This window comes from Saccopteryx bilineata, chromosome 5, assembly GCF_036850765.1.
Source record: "Saccopteryx bilineata isolate mSacBil1 chromosome 5, mSacBil1_pri_phased_curated, whole genome shotgun sequence".
Taxonomy (NCBI): Eukaryota; Metazoa; Chordata; class Mammalia; order Chiroptera; family Emballonuridae; genus Saccopteryx; species Saccopteryx bilineata.
The window spans coordinates 211,034,463-211,058,206 of NC_089494.1; the positions used below are offsets into that span (position 1 = coordinate 211,034,463).

The 23,744-nt window shown below is 37.8% G+C and overlaps 1 protein-coding gene across 2 annotated transcripts in view; it reads left to right on the forward strand.

Annotated features, from left to right (window-relative positions):
• Positions 1-23,744, forward strand: part of ADAMTS3 (ADAM metallopeptidase with thrombospondin type 1 motif 3) — a 259,718-nt gene that overhangs the window by 177,873 nt on the left and 58,101 nt on the right. For both annotated transcript variants that reach the window (XM_066280883.1, XM_066280884.1), the window contains one exon: positions 23,070-23,269. In XM_066280883.1, the coding sequence (XP_066136980.1) occupies positions 23,070-23,269 (200 nt within the window). The remainder of the gene's footprint in view (positions 1-23,069; positions 23,270-23,744) is intronic.

A 23,744-nucleotide genomic window follows, 5' to 3' on the forward strand; every position in this document is an offset into this window, starting at 1 on the left:
ACACAGCTTGAAAAATCTGGATATGCCCCTTTATTCAGAGCAGGGCACACCCAAAGACTGGATTAAATTATATTATACCTCTGGCCACCTGAATTAGATTTAAAAACTTCACATCACCTAGGTTAGTATCTTCTACCCTAACCCAGCAGTGGATATCAAAATAGTAAAAAGTTATCATTTTGCTAAGGAGAAAGTTTAGAGACATGAATCTGCTTAAAGAATGCTAGTACTCAGTATTGTCTTCTATACAAAGCAAATACTCAGACAATACTGGTTAAATGAAGAGAGCCAAGAAATACAGACTACTTTGTTGTTTTGTTTTATTAATGCCTCTTGCCCTAGTTATAGGTCTCTTGGATACATTGCCCTTGAAGACCTGAAAATGAAAACTATCATTTGCTTATCATGCTTTACAATATTTAAACTTGTAAGCACTATGGGAGACAGAGAGAATCTGGGAGCCAGTTTCCCATGTTGGTTGCTTTAATGGTGGGGTGCAATAATAGAGCTTACAATATTCACTTCAGAGAAAATTTGCTTTATGTATCTTCAGACCATAAAAATGTATCAATATTTACTGCTAAAAGATCTTCAATTCTATCACATTTTAATCTGGATTATCTTTCATATTGAATCCATTTCTTACCCACATGTCGACTTTATCTTGAAAGCTAAAATGAGTATTTGGTACATTAATCTCTTATGTATTAGTTACTCATTCAGTTCTTGGTGTGTTCATTTATATAAATATGTCTGAGTAACCTTCCATGTTCCAGGAACTTTGAATATTGTAAAATAAAGGACTATCTTCAAGGTACAGTCACATACCAGAAAACTGATGATATATCAATAAGTATACCAGTCTACGATATCCATGATGTTCACAGCATCTCTTTCAATGTGGTGCTATGGTGCAGTGCACAACCTCCAGGACAAAATACAGTGGCCCTGATATATAAGGCATACTTCTTGCCTTCAGGGAACTCCCAGAACTGCCAAAGAAAATAGTTACAAATAATACTGTAATGTAGCCCTATTATACATATAATAAATGTATGCATAAAAAGTTGTAGAAACATGAATGACATTGTGGTGTGGAGGTGTGGGAAAGGTTTTCAAGAAGAGGTTGGCAAGTATGAATAAAATATTTACCAGAAATACAAGGAGGTAGAAATCAATGTGAGTGATTTTTTCAGCTGTCTCATTTCTCTAGCTGATAACCTCCTTTCCTCATGACCACACACCTGCATACATCTTTATGCAAGTATGAGGTCATGTCTGGTAGATGTAGCCTCTGAAATGATTTTGTTCATATGTGATAGAAGACAGCATTGTTCTTAGGTTTTTGGTTCCTGCAAGTATGAAATTCCTCAACCATTATTTACTGAATCCTTCCTGATGCACCAGGCCTTGTATTGTATAGGCACTGTCAATGCAAATAGGAATAAATCATAATCAATTCTCCAAAAACTTTACAGACCTAGTAGAGAAGGAAAAACAAACAGAAACTTAAAAATATGTGTAGTTATAAAGTGCTGTTTATTTTTTGTTTTTACCCATGATGATAATTTATTGATAACTTGTTATATTAAAGTGGAAATGTGCATTCAAATTGATATAATTACTAATAATTAGAATATTCCTTCAGTTTGCATTTTAAGTGCTTGGTAGATGTATATATTTCATCACTGGTGTTATATCATTAGTAATGTTATTAAATCAAACTTTGTCTAATTAATTCTAGCACTTTAAAATTTGAGGTGACACTAAAATCTATGTAAACACAATAAATTAAAAAAACGAAACATATAAGAAGCTAAACATCTAGGACAATCATCAGCATGTGCCAAGCATTTAATAAATCTAAAAATTAAAAAAAAATTCAAATGGTATCCAATATGGGGAAAAAGTAGTTGTACTCTTTCACAGACAGCTTTAGTAATTACATATGTACTTTTTCACGTGACTTTTCTCCATAATACTTTTCCACTGTAGCATTTACTTATTTTTTTCATGCTCATAATATTAAATCTTTTAAAAATGCTAACTCATATACAGTGGTACCTTGACACATGAGCACTTTAAATCATGAGCAATTTGAGAGATGAGCAGTCACTAGTGAGATTTTTTATATTTTGCTTTAAGTAACGTGTGGATATTTGAATCACGAGCTCCCGCCACCCTCCACTAGTTAGCCTGCTAAACGTTCTAAAAGGGAGGAAGAAACAAACTTCCATGGAAAGGTTTTTGTTGTAACCACTTTCACCTGTTATAAGTGAAAGTGAGGAAAGTGTGGCAGAAAAGCCAAAAGTCAGTGAAGAAAATGATGATGATTAAGCAAAGTAAAAAATTGCAATTAAGTTTAGCAATAAAGTTACATATCATATGTAGTGTGTAAGTTAAATTTTGCACTTAAATGTAGCATTAAGTGTTTAGAGAGTAAGTCAGTTTAAGAGATAGCGCACAAAATGAAAATTTCCTCCACCAGTCTCCCCCACCCCCGCCAGCATCTTCACCTGACCTTGAAGGTAAATAAACCAGTTTATTTCTTTAAATTCTCTCTTATAGTTGTTAATTATAAAGTACAATTTCTTATTTAAAAGCATATAAAACAAAAATTTGTGTGGTTTTGGGGGGCTGGAATGGATTAATTACATTCCCGTTAATTTAAATGGGAAATTCTATTTGACACACGAGCAAATTGAGTCATGAGCTCAGCCATGAAATGAATTAAACCCGTTTGTCAAGGTACCACTGTATTTGAATAAACTTACAAAAATCAAAATCATAGTAGTTTGAATAAGTGTATACTGTATCTTGAGAAACTTAAAATAGCTCACTATCTTAATTCATTAATTATATGATATGTTGAGGTCCAGAATAGCTCTTTGGTGGTGTCTCCATTTTATAATGGTGTAAAAGCAAAAACATCATTCCCAAACTCATAATATGAGCAACGCACTAATCTGGTTTACTGTTTTGGTGTGTGTGTGTGTGTGTGTGTGTGTTTGTGTGTGTGTGTGTGTGTGTTTTAGTTGCTTATTTAAGAAATTATTTTTTTCAGTAGAAAAAATTAATTTTGTTGAATGTTTTATCTTCTGTTTTTCTACCATGTTCTCTGAGTGGGTTCTAAGCAGGTCTTAGTCTCTCACTTAAAACAACCAGAATGTTCTGATTTTCATTTAGCCGCTGCAATTTTAAATTGCAGATTATTTATTCCTCTCTATTCTCTTCAGTCTTTTTTAGGTTTTTCTTTATTTTTTCCCTATTTTTCTTTTCTTTAGTGTTTATTTTATTGGGCTCTATTATCCAAACTAATAAAGATCATGTAGAGAAAAGACATTACATTTTTAAAATAATTAGATCAATTGAAAATTAATGTGTCATATTATTGTGAAGAGCAGTATACAGTAAATGTGCAACCCAGACCACCTGATCCAGGATCTCCTGGAGTGCTTTTTGAAGAGCTAATTCTAGAACCCATTGCAGACTGAGTGTATCAAACTATCTTGGATGAGGCCCTAAGAATTAGGTGATTCTTATGTGCAATAAAGAAACTGTTTCTTTTTTTTCTTCTTAAGCTTGCCTAGAATGACAGCTGGTTTTATTTAAAGGCCTGTAAAGTGCACTAAAGCAGTGTCCAGCATACATAAATACCAAAGTAGTTTATATCATGTCAGGAGTGTGGAGGGGAGGCCTTTTGAAGAATGATCTCATAGGCATTCTTTGGCAAAAATCTGGCAAATATCCTGTGTACTCTAGCAAGGCTTACATTAACCAGACATTCACATTCCACCCTCTAGGAAGTAAATGTCGTGTATTAATTTAAACTGTTTTTGTTTTCAAGTCACTTTTAGAAGGAGAGAAGACAATCTTTGTGGGAGGCCTTTTGCCACTCTTGCCTAAATTAGTTTACATCTATTTAGATTGCTGCATTTTGTCCTTCAGAGGTTTTTATGATTTTCTCCAATATTTCATATGTATATATACTCATGTATATTGTTATGTGTCAAACAATCATTAAGATATGATAGAATAGATTTATATTTAAATTTCTTGTTTTATTTTGGTATCTCTTTTAACTTGTAGTATAGATAAAGTTCACAAGTTGTAAATTTTCAGCTCATTGAATTGTTAGAATATTGATAGAATATTTCTAGCATCTCAAAAGCTAACTTGTGCCATCTCCTAGTCAGTACCCCACCAAAGGTAACCATCATTTACAATTGTATCAACATAATATAGTTTGGCCATTTTGTGAAATTAGTATATATGATATAAATTAAATCCTATGATATTTATTCTTTTTTGTCTGGTTTCTATAACTTAACATTTATCCATGAAATTAATTCATGTTGCTGTATGCATTAGTAATGTATTCCTTTTGTTGCTTTATACTATTCCATCATATCAATTCATCATAATTTATTCATTCAATTTATTATGCAGTTTTACCTAGTATAAATAGATATGAATATTCTTGTGCATGTATTATGGTGGGTGCACGTATGCATTCACTTCTGTTTTATTTTTACATAGGCATGGACTGCTGTGCCATAGGGTATGCACACGTTCAACTTTAGTAGGTAATGCTAAACAGTTTAGAAATAGTGTGCCAGTCAATATACATTTCCAACTGCAACGCAATGAGAGTTTCGATTGATCCACATTGCTAACCGATGCTTAGAATTTCAGGTTTATTTTCCATTTTAGCCATTATAGTAGGTATGTTTTATCTGGATTTAATTTATTTTTGCTGATGTCTAACAATGTTGAGAACCTTTATATCTACCTATTGGCTATTTGAATGTTATTTTTATAAAGTCCATGTTCAAGGACACTTGTAGAAATTGGATGTCTGCTTTTTTTTATTGTTTTGTGGAAGTACTTATATAGTCTATATATGAATATTCTGTCAGATATGTGTTACAAATATTTTCTCTTTGTGACTCAATGTCTTTAAGTGATGTTGATAGTTTTCAGGGTAGATATCTAGCATAACTTCGTTAGATTTGTTCTAAGAGTTTAATTTTTTTAACTTTTAAATGGTGTTTTCTTATTGTTTGCTGACCTTTGAACAACATGGGTTTAAACTGCATGGGTCTACTTAAATGCAGATTTTTTTCAGTAAATATATAGCCAGCCGTCCATATCCTTAGGTTTTGCATCTATGTATTCCATCAATCACGGATTGAAAACAGTATTTCCCATTCATGGTTGGTATTCCACAGATGCAGAGAGCCGACTATATACATTGTTTTATGCCATTTTATATAAGAAATGTGTGAATCCGCTGTTTGGGGTATCTGCAGAAGTGGGGAGTACCAGATCCAATCCTCTCCTGGATACTGAGGAACAACTACCATTAAGTTTTTGTGGAGTCAAAGTTATATGTGTGTTTTTGACTGCATAGGGGTCAGCACCCCTAACCCCCCACTGTTTAAAGCAGTGATTTTCAACCTTTTTTGAGCCACGGCACATTTTTTACATTTACAAAATCCTGGGGCACACCACCTACCAAAATGACACTATCACACAGTACATATTATACATATAGTTAATAATATATTTTCTAAATGTATTTATACTCAGTGTGAAACCTGGGCCTGTTTCGATGAACACAAAAGGGATATCCTGGCAGGAATGGTAGAAAGACACACATGAAGCTTTTCCTCAACAGTTCTCAGTCTCTCTCTGTTTTTAGTTTTTATCTCAGTCAAGCTTGAGAAGCTCAGCTCACATAAATATGTGGTTGAAAATGGGAGCAATGTCAAAATAGCTTTGTTGGCCCAAATGGGGAACTCCTTGGCAACAGATAACCAAAACTGTCCAAAGGAAGATCAGCAAACTTTAGCTTTAAAGTTAGATAACATTGTGATGCATTGTGATACATTGTATATCACCCTCTGTGTGTGTGGGGGGGCTTTTTTAAAAAGAAAAAGGTCAAATATCTATATACACCATCAAGATAGACATAACCAGCTGAGGCTGAGGCTTCATCTACTGGTGGCAACATTTACCTCCAGTCCTGAACAGTATTAGAAATCGGGACCAGGGGAAGGAGTAGCAGCTTCAACTACTCGCCGAGGCCACACAATGACAAGTGCGTGGCAGCCCGAGCGGGAACCTTCCTGGGTGTGGATGAGAGGCAGCCTACTATTGGTTCATCGCTAGTGGTCGGGATGAATCCTAGAAGGTGATTGGTCAGTGAGCATTTCCTGTGCCTCCACTCCTCCTGTTGCTGATAGCTGGAGGGATTATGAGGGAAATTTTTATGTTCGGATGGAGGTGCCTGGCGGCGGGCCAGATAAATAGCCTTCATGGGCCATATCCGGCATGTAGGCCGTAGTTTGGGGACCCATGTTTAATTTCCCCACGGCACACCTGACCATGTCTCACGGCACACTGGTTGAAAAACACTGGTTTAAAGGTTAACTGCACATCAAAATCAAGTAATTTTTTATGTTGGGTTTATCTTCAGTGACTTAATTGATTATTTCTAACAGTTGATCTATAGATTCTTTTAGATTTTCTGTAAAAACAATTCATGTCATCTGAAAATAGTGACACATTTATTACTTCCTTAAAAATCATGTGTTCTATTTTATTTTATTGCTTTATTGAGTTTTTTTTTTTTGTCATTCTATGAATATCTGCATATGCAGACTCAGAAAGCACTGAGAGTATTGACTTGGGATTGCAAATAAATTTTAATGAGTAAACTCACTAATATAGAATCTACAATAAGGACTGACTATATTAGATAAATATTATATGTACATGAACTATAATATAATACCATACAGTATTATAGTATGTGTCTCTGTTTGCATTATAAGATTAATTTCTTTAATTGTATCTCAGCTCTTGAATGTATAACTTGTCTCCAGTTTTTTTTGTTGTTGTTGTTTTGTTTTATTTTTTAATAAAAGAGACAGAGACAGGAAGGGAGAGAGATGAGAAGCATCAACTTGTAGTTGCATCAATTTAGTTGTTCATTGGATCACTCCTCATACGTACCTTGACCACAGGGATCCAGCCAAATCAGTGACCCTTTGCTCAAGCCAGTAACCCCGTGCTCAAGCTGGTGAGCCTGTGCTCAAGCTGGCGACCCTGGGATTTGGAACCTGGGACCTCAAAGTCCCAGGTAAACACTCTATCCACTGCCCTGACACTGGTCAGGCAGTTTTTCTTTGATATTACAACTTCTTGTGCTGTTCGAAACTTCAGTAACAATTAGCTATTATTTTCCTTTTCTATTCTTCTGTGTTTTGTAAACTGACACATTATGATCCATTTATATTCTCATTTTCTCTGAACTCAAGCTATTTACTGTTGATTTGTTCACTCATTTACTTGTAGAACAAACACTTACCGATCTCTTAATGATTTTCAGGCTCATTGAACTACTTTTGAACACATTTCCCTATTTTAAAAAATGAGATAGATTATTATCATAATTTATTATTTATTTGCTTATTTATTTATTTATTTTTATTTAGTGAGAGGACAGGGAGGCAGACACAGACTCCTGCATGTGCCCAGCCCACCCACTCGGTAGAGATGCCCATCTGGGGCCCTTGCTCCATTGTAACTGGAGCCACTTTTTAGCAACTGAGATGGAGGCCATAGAGCCATCCTCAGTGCCCGGTACCAAGTCGCTCCAATCAGGCCATGGCTGTAGGAGGGGAGGAGAAGAGAGAGAGAGAAAGAGATAGAGAAGCAAGACAGGGAGGGGTGGAGAACAGATAGGCGCTTCTCCTGTGTGCCCTGACCAGAAATGAAACCCGGAACATCCACATGCTGGGCCAACGCTCTACTACTGAGCCAACCAGCCAGGGCTTATCATATTTTTTAAATGACAGAAGTATTCTTTATTTGAGAAACTTTACTTATATTCATGTCTAGACTTCCATGGAGTCTATATTATAAAGAACTCCAAAGCAAATAGGATAAAGATGCACTAACTCTCATAAAATTACTTGCCTCTTATGTAACTACAACTGTATTATAACAAGTACATACCTAGCTTTTAGCATTGTTATATGAAATTATGTGTTGTGGTTTTATTATCTATGACTATTCTTTGCTCTACCCAGAACTTACTCTGCTGTCCACTGAGTAAGGAAAAATATAGCACATAAATTTACCCTTAAACACTTTTTTGATGTTTTTGTTTTGGCTTTACAAATGCTAGTAGAAAATCCTGAGACTTCTAAATATAATGATTAGAGTCAGATGAAATAATCCTTGAACACGGAGAGCTTTGATCAATTTCTTTAAGAATTTTTTGAGATATTGTTTTGTTCAGGTGGATTACATTCTAGGCTGTTGAAATAAGTAAAAAATGGCAAAAATGAGTAGATTGTAATGAAAAATAATTAGGTTAACTTTTCTAGAAGAAAAATAAAACTAAGACGCAATCACATATATATTTTAGGTAGTGCAATGTTTGGTCAATGCCAAAAGATTTAGATTTATTGAGGAAAGGAAATTTGTACAACCAGAAGCTCTTGGAGTAACATTTAAAGAAGATAATTTAAGTGGTTGAACACATGATAAATGTAGAAGACAGAGAAAGAGAAGAAATAGTTCAGTGTATAGAATCCGAAATATGTTGCTGGATGCAGAAAAGCAGAGAGACTGGGCAATCTAAGAATATCAGGTGGCGAGAATTATCAGAATTTAGCAATGGCCCAATGAGGCAAGCAAAGTAAAAATAACTGCAGAGTTTTGATTGCCTGGAAAGGAAGTGCAGAAGATGGTTTGAGGATTTTTTATGTGGAGATAAGTTAATGCTTTGAGAATATTAATAAGAATGCTGAGAAGACACTGGAACAGAATGTAACTCATGATATATAACCTAAGGGTTAAAAAGCAAATGTATCAAAACTCTTCAACTGAATGAGTTGTTCAAGGAAATTAATGTAAAAAGCAAAAGGTTTTGGGGTGATTCTCAGCCAGTTTGTGAGGAACAGAGGATCCAACAAAGGGCCATCTAAAGAAACATAAGGAAAACTAAGAGTGGAGAGGAATGAAATGCAAAGTTGAAAGACTGCATCACTGAAGAGAATGTGTGACAATTCACTCTACTGAAGAAAGCAAAGTGGGCTAGAAATGGAGACAGTGGTCTAGAGAGACGGGAAAAGAATCCTTCCCTGATCAGGTCAGTTTCTGTAAAGAAGCCGTCCCGTCCGAAGCTGGGAATGGCAAAGGGTGAGAGGGTGACCTGCAGGGTGAGGACTGAAAGCAATTAAATTGCAAACAAGACAGAGATAAAAAGTATTTCCAGGGACATTTTGTCTAAACAAATACTTGAACTAAGTTAGCAATTTTCAACCCTTGTGCCTCAAGAATTTTTAAAACATGCAATACTTGACTAGTTAGGGGCACTGTCCTCTCTTCCCTTAGATTTTCAAATTAAAAAGATGACAACAACCAACACAACAATAGCCATCTGATGTGAATGAATCAAAATTATACCTATATTTTTTGTCAGATTGGCAAAAAAACAGAATATTGTTTTTGGTGTGCCACAGAATTTTGGTAACTGGTTTATGTGTGGCATGAGATGAAAAGATTGAAAATAGCTGGACAGGGTTAATGAGATTATATAATATTACTTATGAGAAGCTGGCACATAATAGATGCTAAAACAATGTTGAATGAATGAGTGATCTCATGCTTGCCTTGTATACAACCAATGGCTTTTGATGTATAGCCTGAATACTAAAAGTATATTAATAGTAACCTTACTGAAACAGTTACATGGCAACATAAGCCAGAGACCAGATGGGAAGCAGTTTCTGAGAAGTTCAGGAAAGAAAAATTGAGGTATTAGGCAAACCCCACTAAAGTAGAGAATCTCAGAAGCAAAATTCTGGAAGAAGGAGGAATGTTGTAGGTCATTGAATAGCCCAACCGTCTTATTACATGGCTATAGACTTGAAGCCCAGTTTTGTTAAATAACTTACCATCTATATGTCAAGGTTCAGTTCCAGGAAATTGAAACCACACTAGCTATTTTAAGCTTGAAAGGATATAATATAAATAATTAAGTGCACATTAAATGGTTGGATGGGTTGGAAGGGTGGCCTGTAGCCTTGGGCTCCAGGACTAGTTCCCAGAAGGATACAGCAGCGTGGCCCCCCGGAGAAGCTGCTCTCACTGTGTAGTCAGGGAGGGGGCAAACAGCAAGCTGCTGCCAGACCTGTTGACTCCAAGCACTTGCCACCAAAGGTGTTTTCTGAGGACAACAAACTGCCAGTGCTGCTACTCCACTTTCCTCTCATTGTGCACGTTGCGGGCTACTCAAAGCTAAGACACCGCTAAAGAAAAGCCATCTCCACACTGTCACCCCCAACAGCATTTGCACTTCTGAATTCCAGAGCTCACATGAGTGCATCTAATTGGCTTAACCATACTCTCACCTGGAATCCTTCCTGCAAGCATATCGGGGCACGTAGTTCCAGCTTCTGCAAGAATATGCACCACAATGAAATTGGAATGGGCGTCGACACCAAGTAGCCATATTCACCACCTTTGTTTCTACCACCAAGAAAGACCACCACTGCAACCGGGGCATGGATGCCCAGGAATTGCAGCCTATTATTGAATAAGTACATGAAAGAAAATTGTATATATTCAGCCCTGCCTCCTAGAAATCACAAGCTGAGATGGAGAGACCTATCAAAAGGGTGAACTTTTAATTTACTGTTCAATCCAGGACACGTTTGAAAGTGAGAAGGTACATTAATATTTATGCTGGGATAACGGGCATGGTACAGAACTCCCCCCGAAAACCATCTGGTTCTACTGGTCGTCTGGAGTTCCCTTCTGATATTTGAAGAAAATATCAGCATTTGTGGATTTTGATGACAGGAGGTGGTTAAATATTTTCAGTATATATCATATCTATCTATGTTAACCTATCAAATACATCAGAGGTCCCCAAACTTTTTACACAGGGGGTCAGTTCACTGTCCCTTAGACCATTGGAGGGCCGCTACATACAGTGCTCCTCCCACTGACCACCAATGAAAGAGGTGCCGCTTCCTGAAGTGTGGAAGTGCGGTGGGGCCAAATAAATGGCCTCAGGGGGCCGCATGCGGCCCGCAGGACTGTAGTTTGGGGACGCCTGAAATACATCATTCCTCAGTTTGAGTTGAACATAACAATTTTGAAATTTCTTGCACTAATAATGCAAAAAAGGATCTTTAAAATTTTGAAAGATGAATTTAGATATAAGTCCTAGTGTACCATAAACCATCTTTGTTTTATTTTTCTTCACTTACCACAAGATGATTTCTTTTTTGAGCAGTTTCACTCTGCTTGGTGTGCCTCGTCGATTTCAGAGGATGGCCCACAGTAAGTCCTGCTTGATAGAATTTATTTCTTGTCCTCACAAGATCTGTAACGATTTCCTGAAGTTCACCCCCAATTTTCTATCATCTAATTATGATTTTTAAAAACCTAGTTTGCAGTTTTCTAAAAGACTCAGTGTAGAACCTTTTCAGTGAATATTCCAAACATCGTGTTCTTTGGACTGTAAGGTGATACCTATGTTTGTTAAGGTTTTAATTTTTTGAACTCTCCCCAGGCTTTTGTTAAGTAACAAGCAGGGTTTTTTTTGTTTTGTTTTTGCTACACTTGGAAGACAGTTTTCTTTTCTGCAAACACATTTACAGTACCTTTGGGCTCAGCCAACTTTTAATAAAGTTCACATTTTTTTTTTGAGAAGGATGAATAAGATTTTTTTTTAATTTACTAAGTGCTGTGCAACCTTACATTGCTCTCCCTTGCATATGATACCCTGCAAGGACATTTTCAAGAAAATTTGTTATCTCATAAATGTATGTGTTTGTTTGTTTTTTTCTTTTTAATTAAAAGAGCAATGTTATGGTTTTTACACTGAACATTTACTAAGTATCTAACTTTCCCAAGTCCAAGTAAAGATGAGTCAAAAATTATTTGGGGGTGATTGAATTGTTATAGAAAATTCTAAGTCATGTCACTGAGTAATATTCTGTAAACCTAAGTTTCTAAAGCACCATATGCTCTTGGCAAAATTCAATTAAGTGAACTTCTGTTTCTGGCCAAGATGAAGTAACAGAGATTGAATTTACTCTCCTTTAAATAACCAGAAATGGACAAAATATATGAAACGATAGTTTGCAAATACTGGCTATCTGGCATTGAAGGACAGCAATACCTATGCGATGAGAAACAAATGAGGTGAGCCTCAGCATTGCCCCTGCTTCCTTCCTGGAGAGTTTCCTGTCTGAATCCTGGGAAAGAGTTGAGGAGCCAGAGCTGAGAGTCTGGGAGATGAGGGTGGCCAGAGTTCACAAAACTGAGTGTGGGAGAAAAGAGACCTGAATGGACACGGAACTCCGAAGGGCTGTAGAGGTTCCCCTCTAGTATTTAGCCAAGTCCTGGTCGCACATTCATGTGAGGAAACTGTGCAAAGCCTGGACTAGAAACACCTGGGAGAGTTGGAGGTGATCGTGCCTGTAGTTACATGGGGCTGGGGGGAGTGCTTGTTGCCTTTAGGCAGACTGGATATCTCGTGACTCACCCAGCATGGGATAGAGTACACAGGGGTCTTGCCTCAGTCATTGTGAGTAATTAACTCTAGATGAGCTTTGGTCTGATCTCGATGAATATATCTTTAATGCAAGATCTGAAAGGACCAAACTGTTTTAAAGTATTTTAACTGTATGCAAGAACAAAGCTAAGAATGTTTATAGAAGTACAAATACATCCGGCAGCTGAGGTAGAATTTACTATGTTGGACGTCTGATCAAAATTACCAGGTATGCAAAGAAACAGGAACATGAAACCCATATTGATGAGAAAAGTCAATCAAAATCAACCCAGAACTAACTGAAATGTTGGAAGATAAAACATTAAAACAGCTATTAAAACTGCATGTATTCCATATGTTTTTAAAAAACAGAAAATGTAGAAATACCCCCAATTTTTTCATTTTCATATGATTGGCACTATCTGGGAGAATGTATAATAGGCATAGGATAAAATGTAAATATAATTGTTTCTTTCCTCTGGCATATTCTATTCCTTAGACTAGGAATAGTTTTATTTTAGCAAATTAGTGTTGTTAGTGGAAATTCACCTTAAGAATAGCTCGCTCACCCTGGCCAGTTGGCTCAGTAGTAGAGTGTCAGCTGAGCATGTGGAAGTCTTGGGTTCGATTTCCAGTTAGGGCACACAGGAGAAGCGACCATCTGCTCCTCTACCCCTTCCCCCTTCGCTATTTTTCTTTCTCTCACCTTCCTTCCTGCAGCCATGGCTCAAATGGTTTAAGCAGTTTGGCCCTGAGCGCTGAGGATGGCTCCATGGCCTCACCCCAGGTGAAAAGGGCTCAGTTCTGAGCAGTGGAGCAACGGCCCCAGATGGACAGAGCATCGCCCCTTAGTGGGCTTGCTGGGTGAATCCCGGTTGGGGTGCATGCAGGAGTCTGTCTCTCTGCCTCCTTGCCTCTCCATACTGTAAAAAAAAAAGAAAAAGGAAAGAAAAAAGAAAAGAATTGCTGGCTTAATAATTTTATTTGAATGGAAAAATGCTTTTATTAAATTTAACTTATATATTATCATTTGTGGGTTAGGTGTTTTGTACTGTGCCATGAATTCTGAGAGCTCTATACTATAAATATGAAGACAAAATTTACATATATGTATGTATAAAAGGTCCTTATATCTCATCCAAATATAACTAATATTCACGTGGCTTACTCCGTCATTTTGCAAGATCTACTGCTGGCCTTCTTTCAACACCTTATCTAAAATTGTGCCTGTCTTTCTTTATTACTCTTATTCTGCTCATTTTCTTCTTACTCTGCTTCATTATTCTTATTATTGGAAATTTAGTCTATGGGGTCAAGTTCCATGTCTGCTGTGTCCACGGCTACACTCCCAGTAATTAGAATGGTGCCAGGTCAGGGGCTCAGTGCTTTAAATATTTACCAGAAAGAATAAATGGCAAATGTTAATATTCATAGTTTGGCTATAACAGCTGGTATAAATTTTTATTAAATCATTCAGTATGCCTTTGAGGAAAAATTTAGTATGCTCAAGTAGAGTTCCTAGGGAAATTTGAGGTAAATAAATATTTTACCCTTAACAAAGTAACATATAAAGGAAACTGACAGAAATAACTTGAACTTTGAAATTGACAGCTATAAACAGAATCCTACCCCCTATTTGCATCTGAGATTACTTAGCAAACTTGAACTTCTAGCAATGAGAAATTACTGAGGCATAATCTAGTAAATTGGACATAGGAACCACTGTCTCTACTACTTAATTTAGTAGAGTGCAATAACAAAAACCATAAAGAAGAAGAAATATAATTTAATCAAAAGGATAAAAAATGTTCATTGAAATGCTTGCAAATGTACAGAGTAGGAAAATTTGAAAGTTAAAAACTGTACTGTGCTCCGAAACTATGACTTTAGCTGAGTAAGATCAACAGAAGAATCAAACTACAAATCACATCACTAGCAAAAAGGCCTTCATTTAAAATGAAATGAGGAATAAACTAATTAATTTGGGAGATTAAACAGAATATATCTTCAAAGGACTGTGCAGCTTGAGGGTATTTTATTAAAGAAGAGTGGGGAGAAAATGCAGATAGTTAATGACTATAGCAGGAAAAATATGGATAGGTTTGTTAATCAGGGTTCTTCTAGTTTCAGTTGTTAGGAACTAACATCAAACTGGGTTAAGCAAAAAAAAATTTTTTTAAGCAAATAGAAAAGAAAATGAGGTGGTGGAACTGAAAGGACCAAGGTTTTAAGAATGGTTGACTTCAAAGGCCTCAAGTCCTCACTGGAACGTAAACTATTTTCTCCGTTAGTAATCTTGACTTTCATCTTCTTGCATTAAACATACACCAACAACTACCCCCATGTACCTATCCCAAGCAGCTGCAGGGTTATATTCTGCAAATTTCAAGTTTAGTAGTAAGAACTTCTCTTCCCTATTATCTCCCAGTAAAACAGTCCTAGGTCATAGTTTCATTGGCATGATTTAGGCAGTTTGCCCATCTATATTATTAACCAGTTACTAGAGTCAAGGAAATGAATATAGTACTCAGCCATGCCTAGGTCAATGCCCACTGCTAGAGAGTGGAGTACAGAGGTGAGGCCAGAGAGTGTAAATCCATGAAGCTACCTAGATTGCCTGGAGAAACATAGTTGCCCCACAACTAGAGTTGCCAAATTTAGCAAAAAAAAGAAACAGGACTTTTATTGGATTTTTTTTTTCATTTTTCTGAAGCTGGAAACAGGGAGAGACAGTCAGACAGACTCCCGCATGCGCCCGACCGGGATCCACCCGGCACGCCCACCAGGGGCGACGCTCTGCCCACCAGGGGGCGATGCTCTGCCCCTCCGGGGTATCACTCTGTTGTGACCAGAGCCACTCTAGCACCTAGGGCAGAGGCCAAGGAGCCATCCCCAGCGCCCGGGCCATCTTTGCTCCAATGGAACCTTGGCTGCGGGAGGGGAAGAGAGAGACAGAGAGGAAAGCGCGGCGGAGGGGTGGAGAAGCAAATGGGCGCTTCTCCTGTGTGCCCTGGCCGGGAATCGAACCTGGGTCCTCCGCACGCTAGGCCGACGCTCTACTGCTGAGCCAACCGGCTAGGGCCTGGAATTTTAATTTTAGATAAACAGTAAGTTTTTAGTATTAGGTATGTCCCAATCAATATTTGGGACATATTTATTATTTATCTGAAATTTGAATTTAACAGAGAATACTATATTTTGTCTGACAACTCAGCCCACACCCTGACATCTTAGTGATTTATTCAAGAAATGGTTGGAATGTGGCAGAGCAGGCAACGGTGATGAGAGTCTACTTCTCTGGGAATGAAGGACTCTGCCTTTCCAAAGACATGAAGAGCCCAAAGGAATGTATTCAATAGAAGTGATCTCTCGGCAAGCAGATTACAATAAGAAAAATTAGGCCCTGGCCGGTTTGCTCAGCGGATAGAGCATCAGTCCAGCATGCAGATAGACGTCCTGGGTTCTATCCCCGGTCAGAGCTCACATGAGAAGTGAACCTCTGCTTCTCTTCCCATCCCTGTTTCTCTTTTTTCTCTCTTCCCCTCTTAGTCAGGGGCTCAACTGGTTCAAGTATCAGCGTTAGGTGCTGAGGATAGCTCGACTGATTCGAGCATCAGCCCCAGATGGGGGCTGCTGAGTGGATCCCGGTTGGGGTGAATGCGGAAGTCTCTATCTGCCCTCCTCTCACTTAAAAAAGATAAACACAAATTGTGCTCATGCAAACTAAGAAGAAAAGAATCCAGCAGAAAGACTGTGACTAGGGAACACGGAAAATGGAGGATTCAGCACTTTGGATGCCTGTACAACATCCATGCCCCCTTCTTTTTTATTTTAAGTCCTCCTTTCTTCGTTTTTAAAACAGAACCTTAGTATTATGCATAAACCCATGCTTCAGAAGAGGCTGGCTTCAGTCACTGAGGTTGATTTCTGATTGGACTAAGACATAAATGGGATTCTGTTCTTATTTGTGAATGATTTTTACATGGGCATTTGATTCAATACTGGCCACTGAAACATATACATAGTTAAATGGACCGGAGGGCTTCTAGAAATAAGTTTTGTCTACTCCTAAGAAAGACGTGTGGAAATAAAATTTGTTGTACTTGGCTATGATGCTGGGATTGGCGCCATCATTTGCAGACAATCAAAGAAGCTGATCTGAAGACATAGCTTATACACCAACAATGGCAGGTTATGGGAAGATGAGAAAAACTGGGTGGTCAATGATTTACTGCTGATGAATCGATTAACCCAGAAATAGCCCTGCCTTTGGACCTCCTTAACGCAAACAAATATGTTTTCAGATTGCATAAAATACTTCATTTTCTTTATTTGCAGATAAAAGTATTCTATATTCTAACATATAGGAGATTCTTATTAAAAGATAGAATTTTCTATATATTGGAATAGAGGTGACATTTCTGTTTGTTTAATGATTGCAAACCCAAAGCAGTATTTTTTCACTTAAAAGATAAGAAGTTTTCCATTAAAAAAAATTCCATATGTTATCCCTTAAAGTAGTTGGAGAAAACAAAAGCGACACATATATTTTAGAATTAGAACTTTTGGGGGGAAAAATTACGGAAACTCATATTCCCTCAATGGTAATGTCTTTTTTTTTTAAATAGCAGCAGTTACCTAATGAAACTTGAATTGACATCATAAATTGGCCTGAGTATAGTTCTTTGAAGTGTCATTATGGAATTTCCCAGTTGGTGAAACATTCAGCTACTTTTCACAGAAATATTTTAGGCCCTGGCTGGCTGGCTCAGCGGTAGAGCGTCGGCCTGGCGTGCGGGGGACCCGGGTTCGATTCCCGGCCAGGGCACATAGGAGAAGCGCCCATTTGCTTCTCCACCCCCCCTCCTTCCTCTCTGTCTCTCTCTTCCCCTCCCGCAGCCGAGGCCCCATTGGAGCAAAGATGGCCTGGGCGCTGGAGATGGCTCCTTGGCCTCTGCCCCAGGCGCTAGAGTGGCTCTGGTCGCGGCAGAGCGACACCCCGGAGGGGCAGAGCATCGCCCCCTGGTGGGCAGAGCCTCGCCCCTGGTGGGCGTGCCGGGTGGATCCCGGTCGGGTGCATGCGGGAGTCTGTCTGACTGTCTCTCCCTGTTTCCAGCTTCAGAAAAATACACACACACACACACACAAAAAAAAAAAAAGAAATATTTTATAGCTTGGTAGAATGGTGGCCCCATATATATGGCAATGCTATTAATGTATCTTCTTAGGAATTGATAATAATATTAATTTTTTAAAAATATCAACTGTTGCATAATACACACAGGTCTAAAAAATTATTGAAGTTACCTGCCCTCTGATCTGATGTTATCATATGACATTTGTTGGATTTTATTCCTATCTTTATATCTGATCTCCACCTACTATTAGAAAATCTAGCTTGTGGTATTTGAGTCACTTGATTTTCAACACTATTCTGTTCATGATTAATGCATAATTTCTACATATAGAATCATTCTGTTTGGGTTTTTGTTTTTGTCACTGCAAAACAGTATGATTCTCATTTTCTGCCACTGGAAAGAAAGCTGCTGTGGAACATTTTGGTAAAGTGGATCTTACTTTATCATTCACTTATTCACATGAAAATTAACTGGCATTTGCAAAGGTAATAGAAGTGCTAATCTAGACAAGCAGATTAAATATTTTTGGTGTCATATCTGTTAGGACTAGATTCAGTGACATAGAAAAGGAAAACCCAAACTTGGCAAAAAACAGAAAATGGAAGTGCTTTTTCTCATGTGTAGCCAAGCCTGGCGATGGGTAATCCAGGACAGGGGTGGTGGCTCCACAGTCATCGTGGGGTCAGATCCCTTCTTCATATCTGCCCTCCCGTAGTCAGCACATGCCTTCCAGAGTCACCTCGTAGAAGTCCTGATGTCATGCCCATGTTTCCAGGCAGCAGGAAGACATCTTGAGTAAAGGGAAAGGTGGGGGCACGGCTGCCAAGGTGAATGACCTTCCTTGGGGAAGCCTTCACGAAGCCCTCCATACAGCCGTCACTGAGGTGTAAGCAGAATGTCTCCTCCTATCTCATCGGCTTATTCTTAGTCAGGCGTGATCCTCAGTGACAGGGAGACTGGGAATGACTTTTAGCTGGAGTTTTTGCCACTACCAATAAAATGAATGTTTTGCTCCTTAGGAAGGAGAGAATAGAATATGGTGTTGATGATTCTCTCGCTGCCTTTATCACAGTTTGCTAAAGATTGCATTCCAACCCCAAATACAGTTATATCAGACTGAGAACTTAATTTGAACTTGACCCTTTCCAATTTTATCTTATTTTTCAGACCATAGGGATTTCTCCTGTTTTTTTATTCAGAATGATTTCACCAATCCCACTGTAAATATAACTAGGCATATGCACCTGCTGTATTCCATCCTGAAAATGACTTAAGCCTAACTGTTCATAATCAGCAAAACAAGTTATATTCCATTTTATCTGTTTGATAAGTTCAGAATTCTGAGTTAACACTAACACTTTGATCTTTAACACTAAAATGATTATACTTATTGTGACTTGGAATGAAGCCTGGGCAATAATAATAGCACTATTGTACCTATTGCAGGAACTTACTTATTTCTTTAAAGATGCTTCATTTTCCTGCTGATTCTGTTATCACATCAATCACTTCTTGCTGGCCAACTCAGCCACTGCCATTCAGGTAACCTTGAATGAACTTTTATGGCAGGAGGCCGACAGGATGCCATCAGAGATCTATAGTTTGCAACACCTGGTACAAAATTTCTCTCAATGTTCATTTTTTCGACTTGAGTACTGACTTCCATGTGATTCCTCTCAGTCCTCTTAAGAGTGAATAGATCTGATAGGGAATGAGTGGGCATGATTAGACTGATATTGCCCTTTAATGTTCCTATTCCTCTGTCTGTGGGGGCACAGAGACATTGGAGAATTGGACACAGAGGCATCTAAAATTTTGTCGAAGTTTGTCAGTTTTTAAATTCGGAAGCTTTAGAAAGGTGTGAACTATTACTCACAGTGTTGTAGTACCCCGATTAGATCTACTTAAACTAGCAGTTGTGAAAGTGACTCAGGCCTACATAATCGTTACTATGTGGTAAAATTCAGCTACATTCTGAATGTAAATACAGTACAACTGTGAGGTTGCCATGGTTCCACCTGGAGAAGTGCCAAGTAATTCTTCACCTTCTCAGGGTCTACCTGGGTGTGGGTACTCAGTGAGTGTGTGTGGGAGGGTGATTAGTGCCATCTGTAAGCCACCTTTCCAATTTTATATAGTTTTTAATCTACAAAATAAACTCGTCGCATTGATTCTGTTATCACATTAGTCATTTTCTGCTGTCCAACTCAGCTGCCACCATTCAGGTCGCTTTGAACACACTTTGGTAGCAGGATGTTACCTTGAACATAAACATTCTAGATTCTTCTCTCCTTGTATCCACTTTATGCTCCATAGGAAATACTGTTACCCTAATTCTTTCTATTGTTCCCAGCAGTTCAGAGTTTCCTTCACTAATTCAAGACCTTAATTTTTTCTCATCTCTGTTTTAAAAGAGCTGTTACTGTTTCATTTGTGATATACAAGAGAGAATGAGGAAGCTTTAAAAAATGATGGCTTCTCTTAATGGGAAAGCATCCTTATTGTAGTAGTTGCAGTAAACAGTGTTTATTAAGCACTTACATCTAAGTACGGTGCACAGTGTTTTTAACTATCATCCATCATCTTATCACAGTATATCTGCAAAGTTTTATCGATGAAGAAACTAAAGCTCAGAGAAGTTAGGCATCTTAAATAAAGTCACACTGCTAGGAGATGACACTCCAGAATTTAAAGCCAGATATATCTGCTAAGTCTATGCTACTAATCATTTTACCATTACATTATAAAGTAAGCATACTGAGAAAAATTCATAGTGAATGAAGATATTTTATAGCCTCTGAACTGTCTGTAATTAATAGAGTTGTATATGGATCATAAGTGCCAGAAGCTATTCCAATGTTTTTCTTTGAAATGTTTGGCATTTCCCACTTTAGGAATCATAAAAAAGAACATTATATGACACAGGGGGAATAGGGACAGAGTTTTCTTTTGGTTGAATAACAGGTAATGGTTGAAAGAAAAAGGCTTCCTTCTCCTTTCCTAGGTTCCATGCAATGAAAGAGAGAGGGAGAGAGAGAGAGAGATTCTCTTCTCTTTCCAGAAAATGACCTATTTAAGGAGAGATAGAAAGGCCAAACCAAAGGTGTGTTAGAGCACAATGAATCATCTCTGTGAAACAAGTATTCAGCCTCCTTCATTCATGCACCAGACTTAATGATATGATGACATTGCTGGTATATTTCCATTGAATGTGGTTGCTGACAGTTATGCCAAAAAGAACCATTTTTAGAACTGGGAGTTCATGTATGAATTTTCTATTTGTGTGCTAGCTATCAGAACCTTCCACAGTTCAAGAGTGTGAAAACACTCGAGGTTAAATAGTAAAGCTGTTTGCAGGTACAGTCTCTTGCCTTCAATGCAGGTTTATAACTCTTAAAACCAACTTTTGAGGAAAGCCTTCCATTTGATGTGGCTGGTGGTGAGAGTTATTTATATGTTGTGGAGCCGATGAGATTCCCTGATGAGGAGAAAATTCCCAGCTAATGATCTAGCAGTTGGGCTTGGGTCAAAGTGAATTACAGTATGCTTTCAAACCTGCATTCAGAGCTTATGCCCATACTCATAGGGTAGTGCGCTGGGTATCCCCCCGCCCCTTTTGAAGGGGTAAGGGTGTAGTGGGCTCTGTACTTCCACTATTTCTAATCCCATGTGGCTATAGCTTGGTCATCAATCTTTCTGGTCAAGCGACACCTTTTTTTTTTTTTTACCCCTCAACTTTACTAAAACCAGCAAAGGTGGAGAGGAAAATGCCTATTCATTAATGTCAGACACTAATTCACATAACTTACAGGCCCCAGTACAGCATTAAATAAACCTTTATATAAAGCGTAAGTCAGACGTGGTTCTGTCAAATGTGTTTTTAGATATGTGGTTGTTCTAGACATCAAGGCAGTTTGCAAAATAAGATTTTTTTTCCCCAGGTTTTATATATTTGAAATGGAAATGAATATACTTTCAGTTTTATACCAGCACTTTTGAAGAGTTTTTATTTTAGTATCCAAATGATCAATTTCATTTTTCATTCCACCAAAAACAATTTCTTTGCCAAAAATATGTTAATCTGAAAGCAGACAATCTAGATATTTAGAACCTAAGAATGCCTTACTCATTTTCTCCAGATAGATATATGTACAGCTGTATGTTTATTTCTCTGTATATATGCCTCTATGTGTTTGTGTGTACTGTGTACCTCCATTTGGAAAATAAAAAAATTAAATTCCTTCAACTAAAAATAAAAAATCATTTATACTATTATTTTCTTTAGCTTTAGATAATTTATGACTTTCTTTGGCATCTCATAGATTCAGTTATAGCAATTGAAATGACTTGCTATCCAAATGGTTGCCGGTACAAATTGTGGACCTATAGTGTTAACTGGATGTATATCCATTCCTTCCTTTGCAGCATTCACTAGAAAAACATATCCAGAAGAAACAAAGTGATACAGAGTGACTGATGACTGTACCACTAGATGCCGTTGTGTTGCCATGCTATAACTGGATTGTTAAATTAAGGCTACTGGGAAAAGGAGTGATTTGAATGTATGAAATACAAATTCTATACCAGGGGTCCCCAAACTTTTTACACAGGGGGCCAGTTCACTGCACCTTAGACTGTCGGAGGGCCGGACTATAAAACAAACTATGAACAAATCCCTGTGCACACTGCACATATCTTATTTTAAAGTAAAAAAAAAATAAAACAAAACGGGAACAAATACAATATTTAAAATAAAGAATAAGTAAGTTTAAATCAACAAACTGACCAGTATTTCAATGGGAACTATGCTCCTCTCACTGACACCAATGAAAGAGGTGCCCCTTCCGGAAGTGCGGCGGGAGCCAGATAAATGGACTCAGGGGGCCGCATGTGGCCCGCAGGCCGTAGTTTGGGGACCCCTGTTCTATACTCTATGATTATAGTTACTTAAGTTAACCACTGTGAACTTATCAACACATTTTTTTTTAATCTATAATCTCAATTTGTTTAATAACTCCTTAGCCAGCATGTGTCCTGTCCCCCACTCTCTTTGCTCTGCACAGGGGATGTAGCTAGAGGAAGACAAAACCGCTCTTATTCTCACGGAACTTTCAGGCCAGCCTGGCAATATGGCTTTCTGCACAATAATATCATGTTCCTCAATGTTGCTGTTCTATGTTGAGGAACATGATATTATTTATTGAGAATAAACTTTCAGTGTCTCAGTGATTATGGATTATAACAATGGGCCTCTAGAAGATTCATTTCTTATAAGAAGTTACTAGAAGGCCTGTTGAGGAAGTTGAAATGCCTGAGCATTTTTTTTTTTTTTTGCTTCTTTATAGAGACAGATCTGGAAGGCCTTGACGATCTAGGTACTGTTTACCACAGCATTGACCGGCAGCTGAACAAAACCATTAGACATCGCAGACATGCGGGAGAAAACGATTACAACATTGAGGTGCTTCTGGGAGTGGATGACTCTGTGGTCCGTTTCCATGGCAAAGAACACGTCCAAAACTACCTCCTCACCCTGATGAACATTGTGAGTGATGACTCCTTTTTGGGTTGTTCTTTTTTTTTAATCTTTTAATTCACTTCTGTTTCGCTAGTTTCTTCTAGAAACCTGTGTGAGCACTTCCATGGCTGTGCCCCACATCCAAATGTGAACGTGATTGCGTAAAATGTGAACAGTATTCATACAGTTACCACAAAAGGATGCAAAAATAAAGGAATCATGAAGCACACATTTCTTTTGGTTGATCAACTAGTTTTCCATTGTCATCAACAGGAAATCCTAAATTTAAAAAGTCAGAATGAGATGTAACTATGACATGAATTATGTTTTTCATTTTGTTCTGAGAATAATAAAAAGTCTCCGGACTTAGCCTGCCTACGTTGATGTGAACTACAAAAGACAAAATAGTTCTTTTAGCATCATTTTGTGTCCTTGGATGATAAAGAATGACTTAGGTCCTGAAAGGTCTGTCTGGATGCTTGTTGGTAGAACTTTTGAATAA